The sequence below is a fragment of the Etheostoma cragini genome, chromosome 7, assembly GCF_013103735.1.
Source record: "Etheostoma cragini isolate CJK2018 chromosome 7, CSU_Ecrag_1.0, whole genome shotgun sequence".
Classification (NCBI taxonomy): domain Eukaryota; kingdom Metazoa; phylum Chordata; class Actinopteri; order Perciformes; family Percidae; genus Etheostoma; species Etheostoma cragini.
The window spans coordinates 15379795-15393827 of NC_048413.1; the positions used below are offsets into that span (position 1 = coordinate 15379795).

General features: G+C 40.1%; 2 protein-coding genes across 3 annotated transcripts; one reads left to right on the forward strand and one right to left on the reverse strand.

Moving 5' to 3' along the window:
• Positions 1-1154: 1154 nt before the first annotated feature.
• On the reverse strand, positions 1155-6149 carry fam3a (FAM3 metabolism regulating signaling molecule A). 2 transcript variants are annotated; one of them, XM_034877063.1, is made up of 10 exons: positions 5834-6149; positions 5273-5304; positions 5063-5170; positions 4644-4667; positions 4399-4525; positions 3991-4049; positions 3846-3896; positions 3648-3732; positions 2779-2905; positions 1155-1351 (listed from the first exon to the last, which is right to left on the reverse strand). In XM_034877063.1, the coding sequence occupies exons 2-10, from the start codon at positions 5283-5285 to the stop codon at positions 1253-1255; spliced, it is 693 nt and encodes a 230-aa protein (XP_034732954.1). In that variant the 5' UTR covers positions 5286-5304; positions 5834-6149; the 3' UTR covers positions 1155-1252. The 2 variants fall into 2 exon arrangements, with proteins under 2 accessions (XP_034732954.1, XP_034732952.1); XM_034877061.1 differs by having other exon boundaries at positions 5830-6148.
• Positions 6150-6229: 80 nt separating this feature from the next.
• On the forward strand, positions 6230-12463 carry idh3g (isocitrate dehydrogenase (NAD(+)) 3 non-catalytic subunit gamma). Its single transcript, XM_034877043.1, has 13 exons — positions 6230-6480; positions 6650-6697; positions 7004-7015; positions 8726-8823; positions 8914-9029; positions 9160-9220; positions 9304-9436; positions 9619-9752; positions 9871-9973; positions 10076-10222; positions 10355-10449; positions 10567-10627; positions 11750-12463. Exons 1-13 carry the CDS (start codon positions 6400-6402, stop codon positions 11849-11851), a joined length of 1191 nt encoding a protein of 396 aa, XP_034732934.1. The 5' UTR covers positions 6230-6399; the 3' UTR covers positions 11852-12463.
• The last annotated feature ends 1570 nt before the right edge of the window (positions 12464-14033 follow it).

Below are 14033 nucleotides of genomic sequence, written 5' to 3' on the forward strand. Positions count from 1 at the left end.
TGTGCTGCCTGTCACCGAATTAGCCGTCAAACCTGAAATGTTCTTTATTCAGTCTGCATTGTTTTCTTATGACCACCACTGCATATGCCTTGACCAGAATGAACTGAGTAACCTCAGCGATACTTTGACTTTTGTCGCCCCCTAGTGAATTTCCTGATATATGCCAGTTGACTCAAGGCCACTCGGCAGGACCAATAAGAACAAGAAAAAAGAAAACAAGAAATATTTGGACAATTTTTTTTTAAATCACCATTGTAGTCACAATATAAAGACAGACTGTGATGCTTTGTAGAAAATATTTACATTTAGAGGTAACCTAACATTATTCAGACAAAAGCAGCTAAAATTGACTTCTAACCATATTTGTCAAATCATATTTTTATTTCTATACATGTCCTTCATTGTTAGGCTTGCAAGATGCCAGGTGATACATTAAACACAAAAAAATACACACAACCACACATTTAGGTCAAGTCTTTAAAGCACTCAGTTGAAAGATTCTTGCAGGCCTGAGAAAAAAATAAAACCATGGGCGCTGCTATGATGAACTAACACCATGAATCTGTTTTCTAATAAAGTATTTCAATAAATAGTTGTATCAGAGGAAAATGACCTAGGCCTATTTTGTTTGAATAAATTGTAAACATGTGGCAAGCAATAACTGCAGTGTGTCAAGTTCTAAGGAAACAATGGGAGCCGACACTAGGGATAACAAGATCACTGAAACATGTATCACATGATGAATATATTAACGATTTAAATATAAAATGTACCTACACTTCCGCTTAGTAGGACACAACTAGTAGTATCTTTGAGTACCTCAAATGTTATTATGCTGACGTGGATTAGGTTTCCAAATACCTTAATGTGAAACCAGTTAGGCGTGTCTTTTGCCTGCATTTCTTCACTCATTGCTGTTACACTTTGGTCATCAAACATTTGGCCTCTTAAGTTCCCCATAACCTGACACAAACATTTTTTCTTGTTTCTACAACATTACTTCCACTCAAAAGTGGCTCACATAGCTTAATGCACCAATCCTCTATAAGAAGTTCCAGCAACTTTAAATATCTATCTATATCAAGTCCTACCAGTCAATTTATGCCTCTGCAACAAGAGGATAAATAAAAACGCCATTTGCGACCAAGATCTTGGATGGTTTCAGTTATTCAGCAGCTTTTTAAAAAGTCATTTGGATGCACTCCTGCCACTCCAGGTCTTGATGTACTGTACGTAAGAGCATCGGGCCGTATTATGCTTCCAGGGGTGGGCGCAGAGGAATACAGCCATCCATCTCCAGCGACTCGGGCCAACCTTCATACTTGTTGCTGCTCTTACTGTTCTTCATACGCTGATGGGAACAACCATAACCAAACAGAACTAATGTCATGAAAACAGACTGGGATCAGAGGGGTAGTTCAGAGAGCAGGTTTAACAAACCAAGTTCAAACCTGAACTGGTTGAAAAACTTGGAACTGTCAAACTCAAGAGTTTCTGGTTTCAGAACAGGGGATAAGAATGAGGTCAATCAACTCTGAGTTAAGTTAACTCTGGGTAAAGTGTGTGCACGTGCATATCAAAAGCCCTAACCAATGTAACGCAGATGAAATGATTCATCAAGGCAACAGGACAAAAAGGTTTAGCCACCTTGTTCTCCCCATTGGAGTTAGAAATATAAGTAAATGTTTCTGTGGAATATTAACATAGAGTATATTTAAGAAAAAAACAGTAGTCTACAGTTGCAACAACAAGAAAGTTAGCTGGCATGGCAGAAAATTGCTGACAGAATCAATGTGAGTAATGTTATAGAAAAAAAGAATAAAAGTTCTAACTTAAAATGTTCTTCTTATTCAACATTTGTGTGTATGCACATGTCTTGATATTTATTTTAACAGGCACAAAAACGGACTTTGATGTGGCCTGCATTGTTAAACCAAAATTTAAATGATGACGAAAGGAACTTATCTTTATCTTTCACTGGTTACAGATGGTTTAATCTGTCTGGTGGAGCATGCTAAATGCAGCTGTAGGTACTCTTAATACTCCACAGACGGTTCATAATGGATTAGATGTTTTAAATTTTCCTTTAAAAAGGAGGAGGATGAAGACGGTCAGCTGTCACAAGGGAAGATACAGAGAGGCCTATTGAGGTTCACACCTTAACGATGACCAGACATGTTCCAGCAGGATTGTGAGCCGAGATTGGGGAGTAATTTACAACATCTACAACCAAGATTACGCGTGTTAGCTACATGTAGCAGTGTGTGTAATGTAAACACTGCAGTAAACGTGCCTGGAGCAGATGACCATATAATGAAAGGGAGAGCAAAAAGTAGAAAAGAAATGTTGCAAGCTGAGTGTTCAAAACAGTCTAAAATCTAAGGTTCTTGCTCATAAAAATTACTTTTACCTCATTATTTTAAGCTTTGAAAATATGAACATTCAACATTATATACATGCATGTATGTATGCATGTAAACAAAGGAAAAGCATAAGAGGACCCCTTTAACACCTCTATATGGTGAAATTGCAATAAATTCTCCACAGTTTAAAAGGCACACAAATATTTTCTAATGGTACATGGTTGTATCTTCTCTGTATTATATTGCATATCATTGAATTGCCTGCATCATAAATTATAACTGTAAGCAACAAATCTTAATATTGTCTGGCGAGTCATTTTGGATTGTAGTTTCTATAATGACTACTAACTTAAATCAAAAGAGATGAACATTTCTACCGATAGCTTAGCTATGTTCTGCATCGATGGCAACATACCTGCTCAAAGGGACTCTTATTCTCAATGCCCTTTGCTCCAACAAACACCCAGCTGTCTCGAAAGGCCAGCTCCTTCACTGCCGTGCTCCCAAGCTCCTCAAACAGTCGGCGAGACTCGTCATTCAACCTGGAAATGAGGATAAAGTAACAAGGCAATTTGATTTGCTGCTAAGCAAAAGGCCTACAGGTTAAATAAAGTGCTTAACCTCCGTTACATTTGATTGCAATTAAATGCCGGCCACTACCATTTCTCAGTTGGCTCCCCTTTCGCTTTAACACAATCTCAAGGTTTATTGCCCACCTACAGCCCTGGTATGTTTAAGCCATACGGCCTTTCAGGGTAGCGGAGAGATTTATGACCATGCTGATGTTGATACACTGAAAGGCATCAACTGTTAAAAAATAAAATGATTCATCCACCAGATTCAACTGCAATATCAAAAATAAAATCCTGATTTCTGACAACTTAATTCATTACCCAAAGGGCATTTTGTCCTAAAATGAAAATTTGTACCTGCTCTGTTCACCTCCTTCAGTGACAATTCAGAGCTTTTGCTCTTTCACCATGTTAAACTTAAAAGACATCTGTACCAAATGCAATGTTGTTCAAAGACAAGTGGAGCGTACAATGTTGAATATGGACTTATAGCTTCAGCTGCATTCGCCGTGCAGTTTAGCTATGAACATGCTATTGTCTGTATCTGTGCCACATCATTATTTTACTCTACAAATTATTTTCCAAGTTATAACATTAAATATCATTTAGCTTCAGCTGACAATTTGATCTGTGGAAAATTGCTTTAAGGTGAGTCTAAAAGGGAAAGAGAGGGGTGTTTGACTAGAACTAATAGAACATCATGGATTCCTACTTTGTAGCTGCATCATCAAAGGAAGCAACGAACACGAGTGTTCCTTCATGGAGCGGCCGGAGAAACTTCAACAGCTCAGAAATATCTGAGAACAAACATCACAAGAGCCATGAACTGTAGTTTATAGCTTGTTCTTGCCAAACCATATATACACCAGATGTGAAATATGTACTATATATTAGTGTGTGGTTTTATTACCTCCTGCCCACGTATCAAAATTCTTTGTGTCCAAGAGCTCTCCTGTCACACCTGAAGCAAAGGAACATAAGTTAGATAATCATTGTTGCGCCACATGAGCTTAACGCAACACAGTCGGTTAACAGGTGGAGGAAGAAACTTTTACCGTTCACCAAAGCTATGTTTAGTCCTCTGCCAACGTTGTTCTTCACACTGCTCACTAACCTGTGATTCAAAACCACAAAAGGTTAAGCTTAGTACACTTCCTTGCCATGCACTTACACATTAATCGACACACTTCTACACACTGCCTGACACTTGAGCAACAACAACAAATATATTAACAACCAAGACTACAGACAAAAACAAAGAAATGGGGGACAGACAGACTGGAAGAATACTTGCATTCAGCTTCCCAGACAGGCTTGGAGGCCTGGTTATGAAAGCACAGAGGGGGGAAAAAGAACACAGTGTGAAACCAAAAAAAGAAAAAGAAAAAGTGACAGACTGACAGACAAAAGGGGAGACAAAGACAAAGATGAACAGAAAGAAATTGGTAAGCATTGAATCTCACATCTTGTCTTCCAGGCAGATTTTGGGCCCAATGACATTGGCAGCACCAGACACCAGGCGGAAAGCCAAATGTTTTGGGGGACAGGGAGCTGAAAGTCCACATTTATACCTTCGAGGGCGGGGTTCAGCTAGGATATATAACACATTAGCCAATGGTAGTAAGAAAGATAAAGAAAAAAATTATCATGATCAGACTTGACAGGAAAAGTAGTCATAAAATTGTCATATACAGTTTCTCTTACTCACCAGGCGTTGGTTCTTTGCTTGCACCTGAAAGAAATACAAACGTTTTACACTTTAACTAATCTCATATTAAAGCTTTGTTTGACCATATCACTCACACACACACACACACACCCACACACAAAACCTTAGCCTAGAACTTGTCTTTAGGGTTGCTACTAACAATTATTTTAAATTTTAGCCTCTACAATTTCAGAAAATAGTGAAAAACGCTAATGTTTCCCAGAGACCATGGTGATATCAATAGTACAAAAGCCAAAGATATTCAATTTCCTGATTATATCAAATAAAGCAAATCACATTAAGCAGCTAGAAGCAGTGAGTGTGAGCCTTTTTTGTTTGATAAATTGTTATGTTAATGTTTGATAAAAACGTCTCTTTTTTTGTCTCTCAACTAAGGCTTTGAGAACTACTTCTCTTACTTCCGAAGAAATGCCGCACAGATGAACCACTCTCCCCTCCAAAGAAGGTGTTTGCCAGCAGCCAGGTGAGCCCCACCAACAGCAACACAGCCGCAGCTCTGAGGGGGCCTGTCAACACAAACAAGTTACAGGACACACCAATTCAGGCAACACACATGGGAATAAATTCCCACTAGAGTGTACTAAAACGTAAAACAAGTTTGAACCAACCTGTTAATCTCATGATTCACCGTCTCATAGACCTGCACAAAGAAAGTAGCAACATTATGGTAGTTTGAATTTCTGACTTACTGCAAAGTGTAGTGTTTTACAGTGGCTTTTTTGTCATAAACTTTCATAATCAAAATGTTTGTATTTCCATTTATCATGACAAAAGTTTTAAACAGTGGAAAGAAAAGGTAGTTGGGCTAAGCGTTTGCAAAAAGCAATTATACCATTTCATTGTGAATAATTCATAAATTGTTTTTATGTAACTGTAAACAGTTTATGCATGTAAGTCTTGAAGGAACATACTTGGTATTCTGTTATTAACTTTGTACTTAATGTAAAATCATAAACATCCCAATACAACTCTGGGGTCATTTTATTTAAAGCTGTTATGATATCTTGATTAGAAAGCGTTACATGTTTTTAGGGGCAATGCAAGATGGCTCTGCAGAGATGACGTTAGGAGGGAGTGACATGAACCCAAACCAAAGGCATGATTATTCCTTAGACAACTTAATTAATCACTTATATAAACTTGCAAAGGACAAACGACATTTTACCTACTGTGTCCACTGTCCACGCTTCTGGCGAGTGTTGCCTTTTCTTTGCACCTATGCTCGTAGGCTATGTTAGGAACGGTAAAGAGAAGCTGTTGCTCTTGCCACTCGGGACTTCTACTATTATTTCTTGCGCTGTTTCCTCATTGAGGATCCTCTGGTATAAATGGGCTTTCAATGAGAACATAAACTGAAGTCGATATGCTCAGCCGACAATTAAATATTAAAATAATATAAAACAAGCCATATTACTCCGCGTTTAATAAGCATGGAGAAATATCCCATCTGTCTTCCGGATATATAGCTAGCCAACCCCCAGTCCGTGACCACGGAGTTTGCGCGAAGTTGTTCACGTGACCTAATTCATGATTTAAAGTTTTTTTTTTTTTTTATTGCTGAACAGATATGTAATAAATCACGACTTTCCCTCTCCTTCTCTTTACTTTGTCACGAAAGCTACCATTCTTTATTTAAATAAATTCATAAATATTTGTATTAACAAAACCCATCATACCTATCGCGCGAGCACAACACTTCATCTTCGTTCACGCGACCAGTGCTTTAAGAGTCAAGATGGCTGCCCACAGTGCCGTGCTTTCGATGTCCAAAATTATTAATCCGTTCTGGGGTGGACGCCTTGGCAATACGGTTAAAGTAAGATAAGACACGTCGCTATGGTCACATTGGTTGTAAACGTTGTTGTAGTGTGGCTTCAAACTAAGGTCGACTATTTAATCTAAACACAAGGTCATAGCATACAGTTGACTAAACATGCTAGCAATCTTATTGCACATTTCTCACATCTCTCTTCCTTGTATTTCAGGTATTTGGGACAACTCTGACAAGTCACAGGAATAAGACCTTACGTAGTGTGAGTGAATCAGATTGTCTCTGTGGGTATCAATATTCGATTGAGATGTGATTTTTGTCCATTTTTATGTAATGGTAACGTTACTAGCAATGTCCTAGAATCACGGCTAAGTTACTCAATAAATAATTTATTTCCAACCTGTATGGCTTTGGGACAAACTTCGGGAGTGGTATGTAACTGTTGTTCCACCTTCTTTGGGGAGGAGAGGTTATAATGCCTCTGCACTCACTACTTCCTGGATTCTTATGTGGTGATCAGAATAACTCTTGTTCTTCTGCTTTCCTTGCTGTCCGTCTTCAACAACAGGGCAACAACATTGTAAGTAGCTGACTGATATGGTTTATTCATAGACCGTATAGGTTTACAATGCATCACATCACAAACAAGACAGAACATTACTTTTTCATACTAGAGCTGTGGGATGTAGGAATAAAGGAACTAATGTTCATGGAATCTCACAAGTCTTTCATTACAAGTTCAACATTAACAATATTAAATCCTACAAATTGATGACAAGTACATATACACACACACACAGTACAGGCCAAAAGTTTGGAACCACCATCTCATTCAATGCGTTTACTTTACTTTATTTTCATGACTATTTACATTGTAGCTTATCACTGAAGGCATCAAAACAATGAATGAACAGATTGAAAGATTTACTTAACAAAAAAGCGTGAAATAACCGTAAATATGTCTTATATTCCAGTTTCTTCAAAGTAGCCACCCTTTGCTCTGATTACTGCTTTGCACACTCTTGGCATTCTCTTGATGAGCTTCAAGGAGTTCCCAAAGATGCTGTGGTCCAGCTCTCCCCGATTTTGAATAAATCCCCAACAGTGTCACCAGCAAAGCACCTCCACACCGTCACACCTCCTCCGCCGTGCTTCACGGTGGGAACCAGGCATGTAGAATCCATCCAGTCCCCTTTTCTCCGTTGCACAAAGACAAGGCGGTTGGAAACAAAGATCTCAAACTTGGACTCATCAGACCAAAGCCCAGATTTCCACTGGTCTAATGTCCATTCCTTGTGTTTCTTGGTCCAAACAAATCTCTTCTGCTGGTTGCCTCTCCTTAGCAGTGGTTTCCTAACTGCTATTTGACCATGAAGGCCTGATTTGCACAGTCTCCTCTTAACAGTTCTAGAGATGTGTCTGGTGCTAGAACTCTGTGTGGTATTCATCTGGTCTCTAATCTGAGCTGATGTTAACTTGTGATTTCTGAGGCTGGTGACTCAGATGAACTTATCCTCAGCAGCAGAGGTGACTCTTGGTCTTCCTTTCCTGGGGCGGTCCTCACGTAAGCCAGTTTTGTTGTAGCGATTGATGGTTTTTGTGACTGCACTTGGGGACACATTCAAAGTTTTCGCAATTTTCCAGACTGACTGACCATCATTTCTTAAAGTAGTGATGGACACTTGTTTCTCTTTACTTAGCTGATTGGTTCTTGCCATAATATGAATTCTAACAGTTGTCCAATAGGGCTGTCGGCTGTGTATCAACCTGACTTCTGCACAACACAACTGATGGTCCCAACCCCGTTAATAAGGCAAGAAATTCCACTAATTAACCCTGACAAGGTACACCTGTGAAGTGGAAACCATTTCAGGTGACTACCTCATGAACCTCATTGAGAGAACACCAAGGATTTGCAGCACTATCAAAAAAACATAATTCCATATGTGTTCATTCATAGTTTTGATGCCTTCAGTGATAATGTACAACGTAAATAGTCATGAAACAAAAGAAAATGCATTGAATGAGAAAGTGGTTCCCTGTGTGTGTGTGTGTGTGTGTGTGTGTGTGTGTGTGTGTGTTTTTGATGGTGATGTTCATATTGTACTGGCATTAGTTTTAAAGTGAAAGGTTGGAAACTCTTCTTAAATAAATATGCCCTAACATGGTAACACACTAGTAACAACTTATAGGCATAAGTAAATTGTAGTTGAGTTAAAATTAGCAAAACCACCAGTGTTGTACTTTCAGTTCAATGCAGTTAATAACGTATGAAATGCCACTGTTACAGCCCCCTCCTGCAAAGTATGGAGGCAGACACACTGTGACCCTCATACCTGGAGATGGAATTGGTCCAGAGCTGCTCAATCATGTCAAAGAGGTTTTCAGGTTGGTAAGACTTAAACTAAAACCTGTTCAAAGTGTTGCCCAAAGGCCAGTAAGGATTGCCTCACCATGTGGTTTCTACTCATGCTGTAGGTTCAGCTGTGTCCCGGTGGACTTTGAGGTGGTGCATGTCAACTCTGCTTTGGAGAGTGAGGATGATATCAACAATGCCATCACTGCCATTCGCCGTAATGGAGTTGCCCTCAAAGGCAAGCAGACCCCCTTTGTTTCTGTGTCAAAAGCAGAGCATGAAAACAAAGCACAGTTGTGAGAAGCGTGTAGTTTATAATAAGACCATGACCAAGTGTGACACTGTCACTTTTGTGATTCTTCTGATAGGTAACATAGAAACCAACCACACAATGGCGCCATCCGTCAAATCAAGAAATAATCTCCTTCGGTAAGAGTTTTATTGAACTATTCAGTTGATATGGGCTCCTTTTCTCAGATGGCTAGCATTCCTTTCATAATTTGTTCCAACAGCACAAGCTTAGACCTGTATGCCAATGTGATGCACTGCCAGTCGCTCCCTGGAGTCCAGACTCGCCACAAGAACATTGACATCATGATCATCCGGGAGAACACAGAGGGAGAGTACAGCAGTCTAGAGCACGAGGTAAAACAGAACAGAAACCATCAGTTCTACTGTCTGCTGAAACACACGCATAGACTCCCTCCCTCAAAGATATCTTTCTTCTCTGTGTCTGTCTTTCTCTCCCACCTTCTTCTCTTCCTTTTCAAATTGGAGTGAGCTACCACCCATATACTATTAAAAGTACAACATTTGTCTTATTTTAGAGTGTGTCTGGGGTAGTGGAGTGCCTCAAGATCATCACCAGGAACAATTCCCTCAGGATCGCTGATTATGCCTTCCGACTGGCCAGGGAGAAAGGTCGTAGTAGGGTCACTGCCGTACACAAGGCTAACATCATGTGAGTTACTCTGAGACCAATGTATCTTGCCGGAACTTTCTGGTCACCTGAGCCTTACATAATATTGTGAGTTCGTTAGTGCTGAAACATGTTGAGTTTGGTCTCACTGCTTCAACAGGAAGCTCGGCGATGGCTTGTTCTTGCAGTGTTGCAGAGAAGTGGCCTCTGGTTACCCAGACATCACATTTGACAGCATGATTGTGGACAACACCACCATGCAGGTGATAGAAGATTAAGTGACACACCTCTGAGTTTTGGAAAAGTTTCTCAATAGTGATGTATCTAGATTATTCCCTAACCACTTTGCTGGTCTGTGTTTTTAGCTGGTGTCCAAGCCACATCAGTTTGATGTGATGGTAATGCCCAATCTGTATGGGAATGTGGTGAGCAACGTATGTGCCGGCCTGGTGGGAGGGCCTGGCCTCGTGCCTGGGGCTAACTTCGGCCGCGACTATGCTGTCTTTGAGACGGTGAGTGTTCTGCAGTTCATGCTGTCCCCTCTGTTTTATAGAATGAAAAGTACATGAATCCTGTCTGTGTTGATATTTCAGGATACAGATTTTTTATTATACCTTATTACTTTATTTTTCTGGTTCTCTCAGGCTACAAGGAACACAGGAAAGAGTATTGCTGGCAAGAACATTGCTAACCCTACAGCCATGCTGCTAGCTGGCTGTATGATGCTGGACCACCTTAAGTAAGCTTTTCCAGACGACATACTTTCAGTACATACCTTCCTGTTGTTTCTTCTGCGTTCTAATGCTGTCACTGTGGTACCAGTAAATAAATCATTCTTTCTTCTGGATATCTCCAGGCTTTACGAATACGCGAGCATGATCCGAAATGCAATCCTCACCACCATGAATGAAACCAGGGTAAGTCTTCCTTCGCTGACAGGCCTCTCCCCTCACCTGCTCTCCATAGTTAAATGATTTCTTCCATTTAGTCCAGTTATGGACAGTTTTAGTTCAGTTATTAAGTTATTTTAGTACAGTCCAGTTATTAGCCTGGGAATCCTAAATCCGAAAGGGTTAAGGGTCTGGCATCAAGTAATGAAAGTCGGCCATCTCGAGGGGCGGCACCAAGCGTGCATTCGATAACAGCTCGGCTACAAGCGTATAGTTAATGAGCAGCATTACTCAATGCCAGAGTAACTCGCTGAGCAAATCTCACGAGAACTCTGGATGTCCATGGTACCAGTTATGAATTACATGGATCAAAGATTTGGGGCTGTGTTGTAGTTTTTCAAAATAGTGAAGCGCTGTGATATACGATTTGGAAGTTTTCACATGGTGTTTATTTTGAAAACTGACCGGATGCTCTAGCACTTTCATTCCCTGCCCTGCCTGTTGAATGCCCTGCGGTTCCGTCAAAATAAAATAAAAGACCTGGCAGAGCGGAGAGACGCTGCTGGGACATACTGCGTCGTGGCTGGTGGAATCACAAGTCTTAAGTGGCCACGATTTCTGGTGGTGGTCGCCTAACCCGCCGGAACACATCGTAGACGCACCTGGGGCAGTGGAATATAGGGTTAACAGGCCATTGTTGCATGTCAGAGGCTTAGAAGCCCTGGTGGCAGGTCTGGCATGTTTCCTCGTGGGCATCACATAACATTCACACAAAGCAGCATCGTGCCCTGTCAATTTCACAAAGCTCTTATGAAATACTACAATGTACGGTATCTGACTTTACATTGTGTGGCAGTAACATTAATTACCATCCTTGAGCTCATGTAAAAACCTGATCTGCTTATCATCCAAGGTAGACTGCTTGTTGCTTTGACAGGTTTTTTAAAAGATATGCAATATGTATTTATTTATGCAGAGTGGGAAACTGTTTTATTAAGTGCATACAGATACTTAATCAAATACATAAAGCACACATACAAATACAATTAGACTTTACATTTCTCTGTAATTTGGTCATTTTTAAGTTAAATACATTTTGGGCACGGTTTCTGAGCACCCTGTTTTTTTTTGTTTTGTTTTTTTTTGCAGTTGCACACAGCCGATATCGGGGGTCAGGGCACCACATCAGAGGTGGTCCAGTCCATCATGAGGAACATCCAGAGTAAAGGGCCTCTCACAACTGACCTCTAAACACACATTCATCAGAGGTGTGAGTTTAAACGTCAGTTTCCATGGCATTGGGTCTTATCACTGACATCAGACTGGTTCCTTTTTTCCCTTTCTTGTTAATGCAGCTTACTGATCACTGTACAAACAGCCTTTTATCCACAACGGTGGGTTTCAAGATAATGACCTTCATGAGACAGATTTAAAACGGTTTACTTTGGATCAAATTCCATTATCGCTCCTATTAGATGATTAATCTTACTGTAAGGATATTTGCTGAGTTCATCAGGTTCATTCAGTTGGAAAGAAGTGTTTTTACAAATTGTTATAAATGTCAAGGAGGCTCATTGTTTATTTTCCAAATTATGGCTATGTTACAGCCTTCTCACTCTGCCAAAATGTGCTATGTTCCTTTAATGCCTCGGCTTTTTTTGTCATACTGTAACTTCAATATCAAGTGGTCTGTTATATAATGTCCTGTCTTTACATCAGATTAACTGTACTATAAAAATGGGGATGTAGCAATTTCATATATACTGTATTAGGAGGTGTACATCAAGTAGTTGTTGTCTGTGATATGTGAGCAGGTATATATACTGTATAACACAATATTATCAATAAAGTAAAAATCTACCTAATCTTTTTACACGGAGATTTGAATATGAAATGTCTTTCAAATGCGTGTGTACACTGGTGTTTATATTATTCTGTGCACCCCATTTATGTCAGTGAGGGAAGGCTAAATAACAACCCCTCTGTATAATGCAATACAGATTTACAAAATAAAGTATATCCTTAAAAATGATCATACAGTTGAATCAACACCGCTCTAAAACAGTTTCAACAAAACTGGAACATTAGAAGCTTCATTAAGATCAGGTTTAATGCAGGCGGCATGTATTAGGCTGCATTAGTTTTAGCCAGGTGCACCTAATAAACTGGCAACTGGCTATATAAAGCCTTCATAAAACGGGACCTTTTTATAATAAGATTTGTTAAGCTTTATCTTGATTCTTTGCCTCTGCTTCAAAGAAAGAAGCTCTATTCTGGCCTCCTGCTGGGGATAAAGATTATTTTTCTCCAAATAAGATCAGGCTCACTGATTTTTCCGTTTGTTTTACAATTTCACGCTCCATCAACTTCTTACTTGCAACGCTGGATGACAAGCTGCTGTTTTACATTTAATCACTAGGTGGCTACAATGCTTTTTAGAGTTGCCACTACACTGTAACTTGGAACGCCTGTGTATTACTGCACTGACAGTGGTGTGTAAAAGCTGCAGGGAAACTGGCAGGAAGGTTGTTACACATAATTGGGAACATCAAAAATAATTCTTGGTCTTTTCATTTGATTTCTGGGAATCATCAGGCTGTTGGTTTTAGACTACAAGTTTCTAAGAAAATCGTGAAGGATTTTGGATTTGCTCTCTCTCTCTGTCATTTAGCATTAAACCAAACCATTTGTTATAGTTTCACCTGGTAAAACCAAACCATCCATTCTTTTTTCATCTGTATTTTTTTAGAATACTCTGACCACACAATCACATAAGGGAAAACTGTCCCTGAGCCAGCAACGGCAGGAGGAGTAGATAGATGTTATAGTGGTATATATTATGAGTGTACACTCACCGGCCACTTTATTAGGTACACCTGTCCAACTGCTCGTTAACACTTAATTTCTAAGCAGCCAATCACATGGCGGCAACTCAGTGCATTTAGGCATGTAGACATGGTCAAGAGAATCTCCTGCAGTTCAAACCGAGCATCAGTATGGGGAAGAAAGGTGATTTGAGTGACTTTGAACGTGGCATGATTGTTGGTGCCAGAAGGGCTGGTCTGAGTATTTCAGAAACTGCTAATCTACTGGGATTTTCACGCACAACCATCTCTAGGGTTTACAGAGAATGATCCGAAAAAGAAAAAACATCCAGTGAGCGGCAGTTCTGTGGGCGGAAATGCCTTGTTGATGCCAGAGGTCAGAGGAGAATGGCCAGACTGGTTCGAGCTGATAGAAGGGCAACAGTGACTCAAATAACCACCCGTTACAACCAAGGTGGGCAGAAGAGCATCTCTGAACGCACAGCACGTCGAACTTTGAGGCAGATGGGCTACAGCAGCAGAAGACCACCTTGGGTGCCACTCCTTTCAGCTAAGAACAGGAAACTGAGACTACAATTTGCACAAGCTCATCGAAATTGGACAATAGA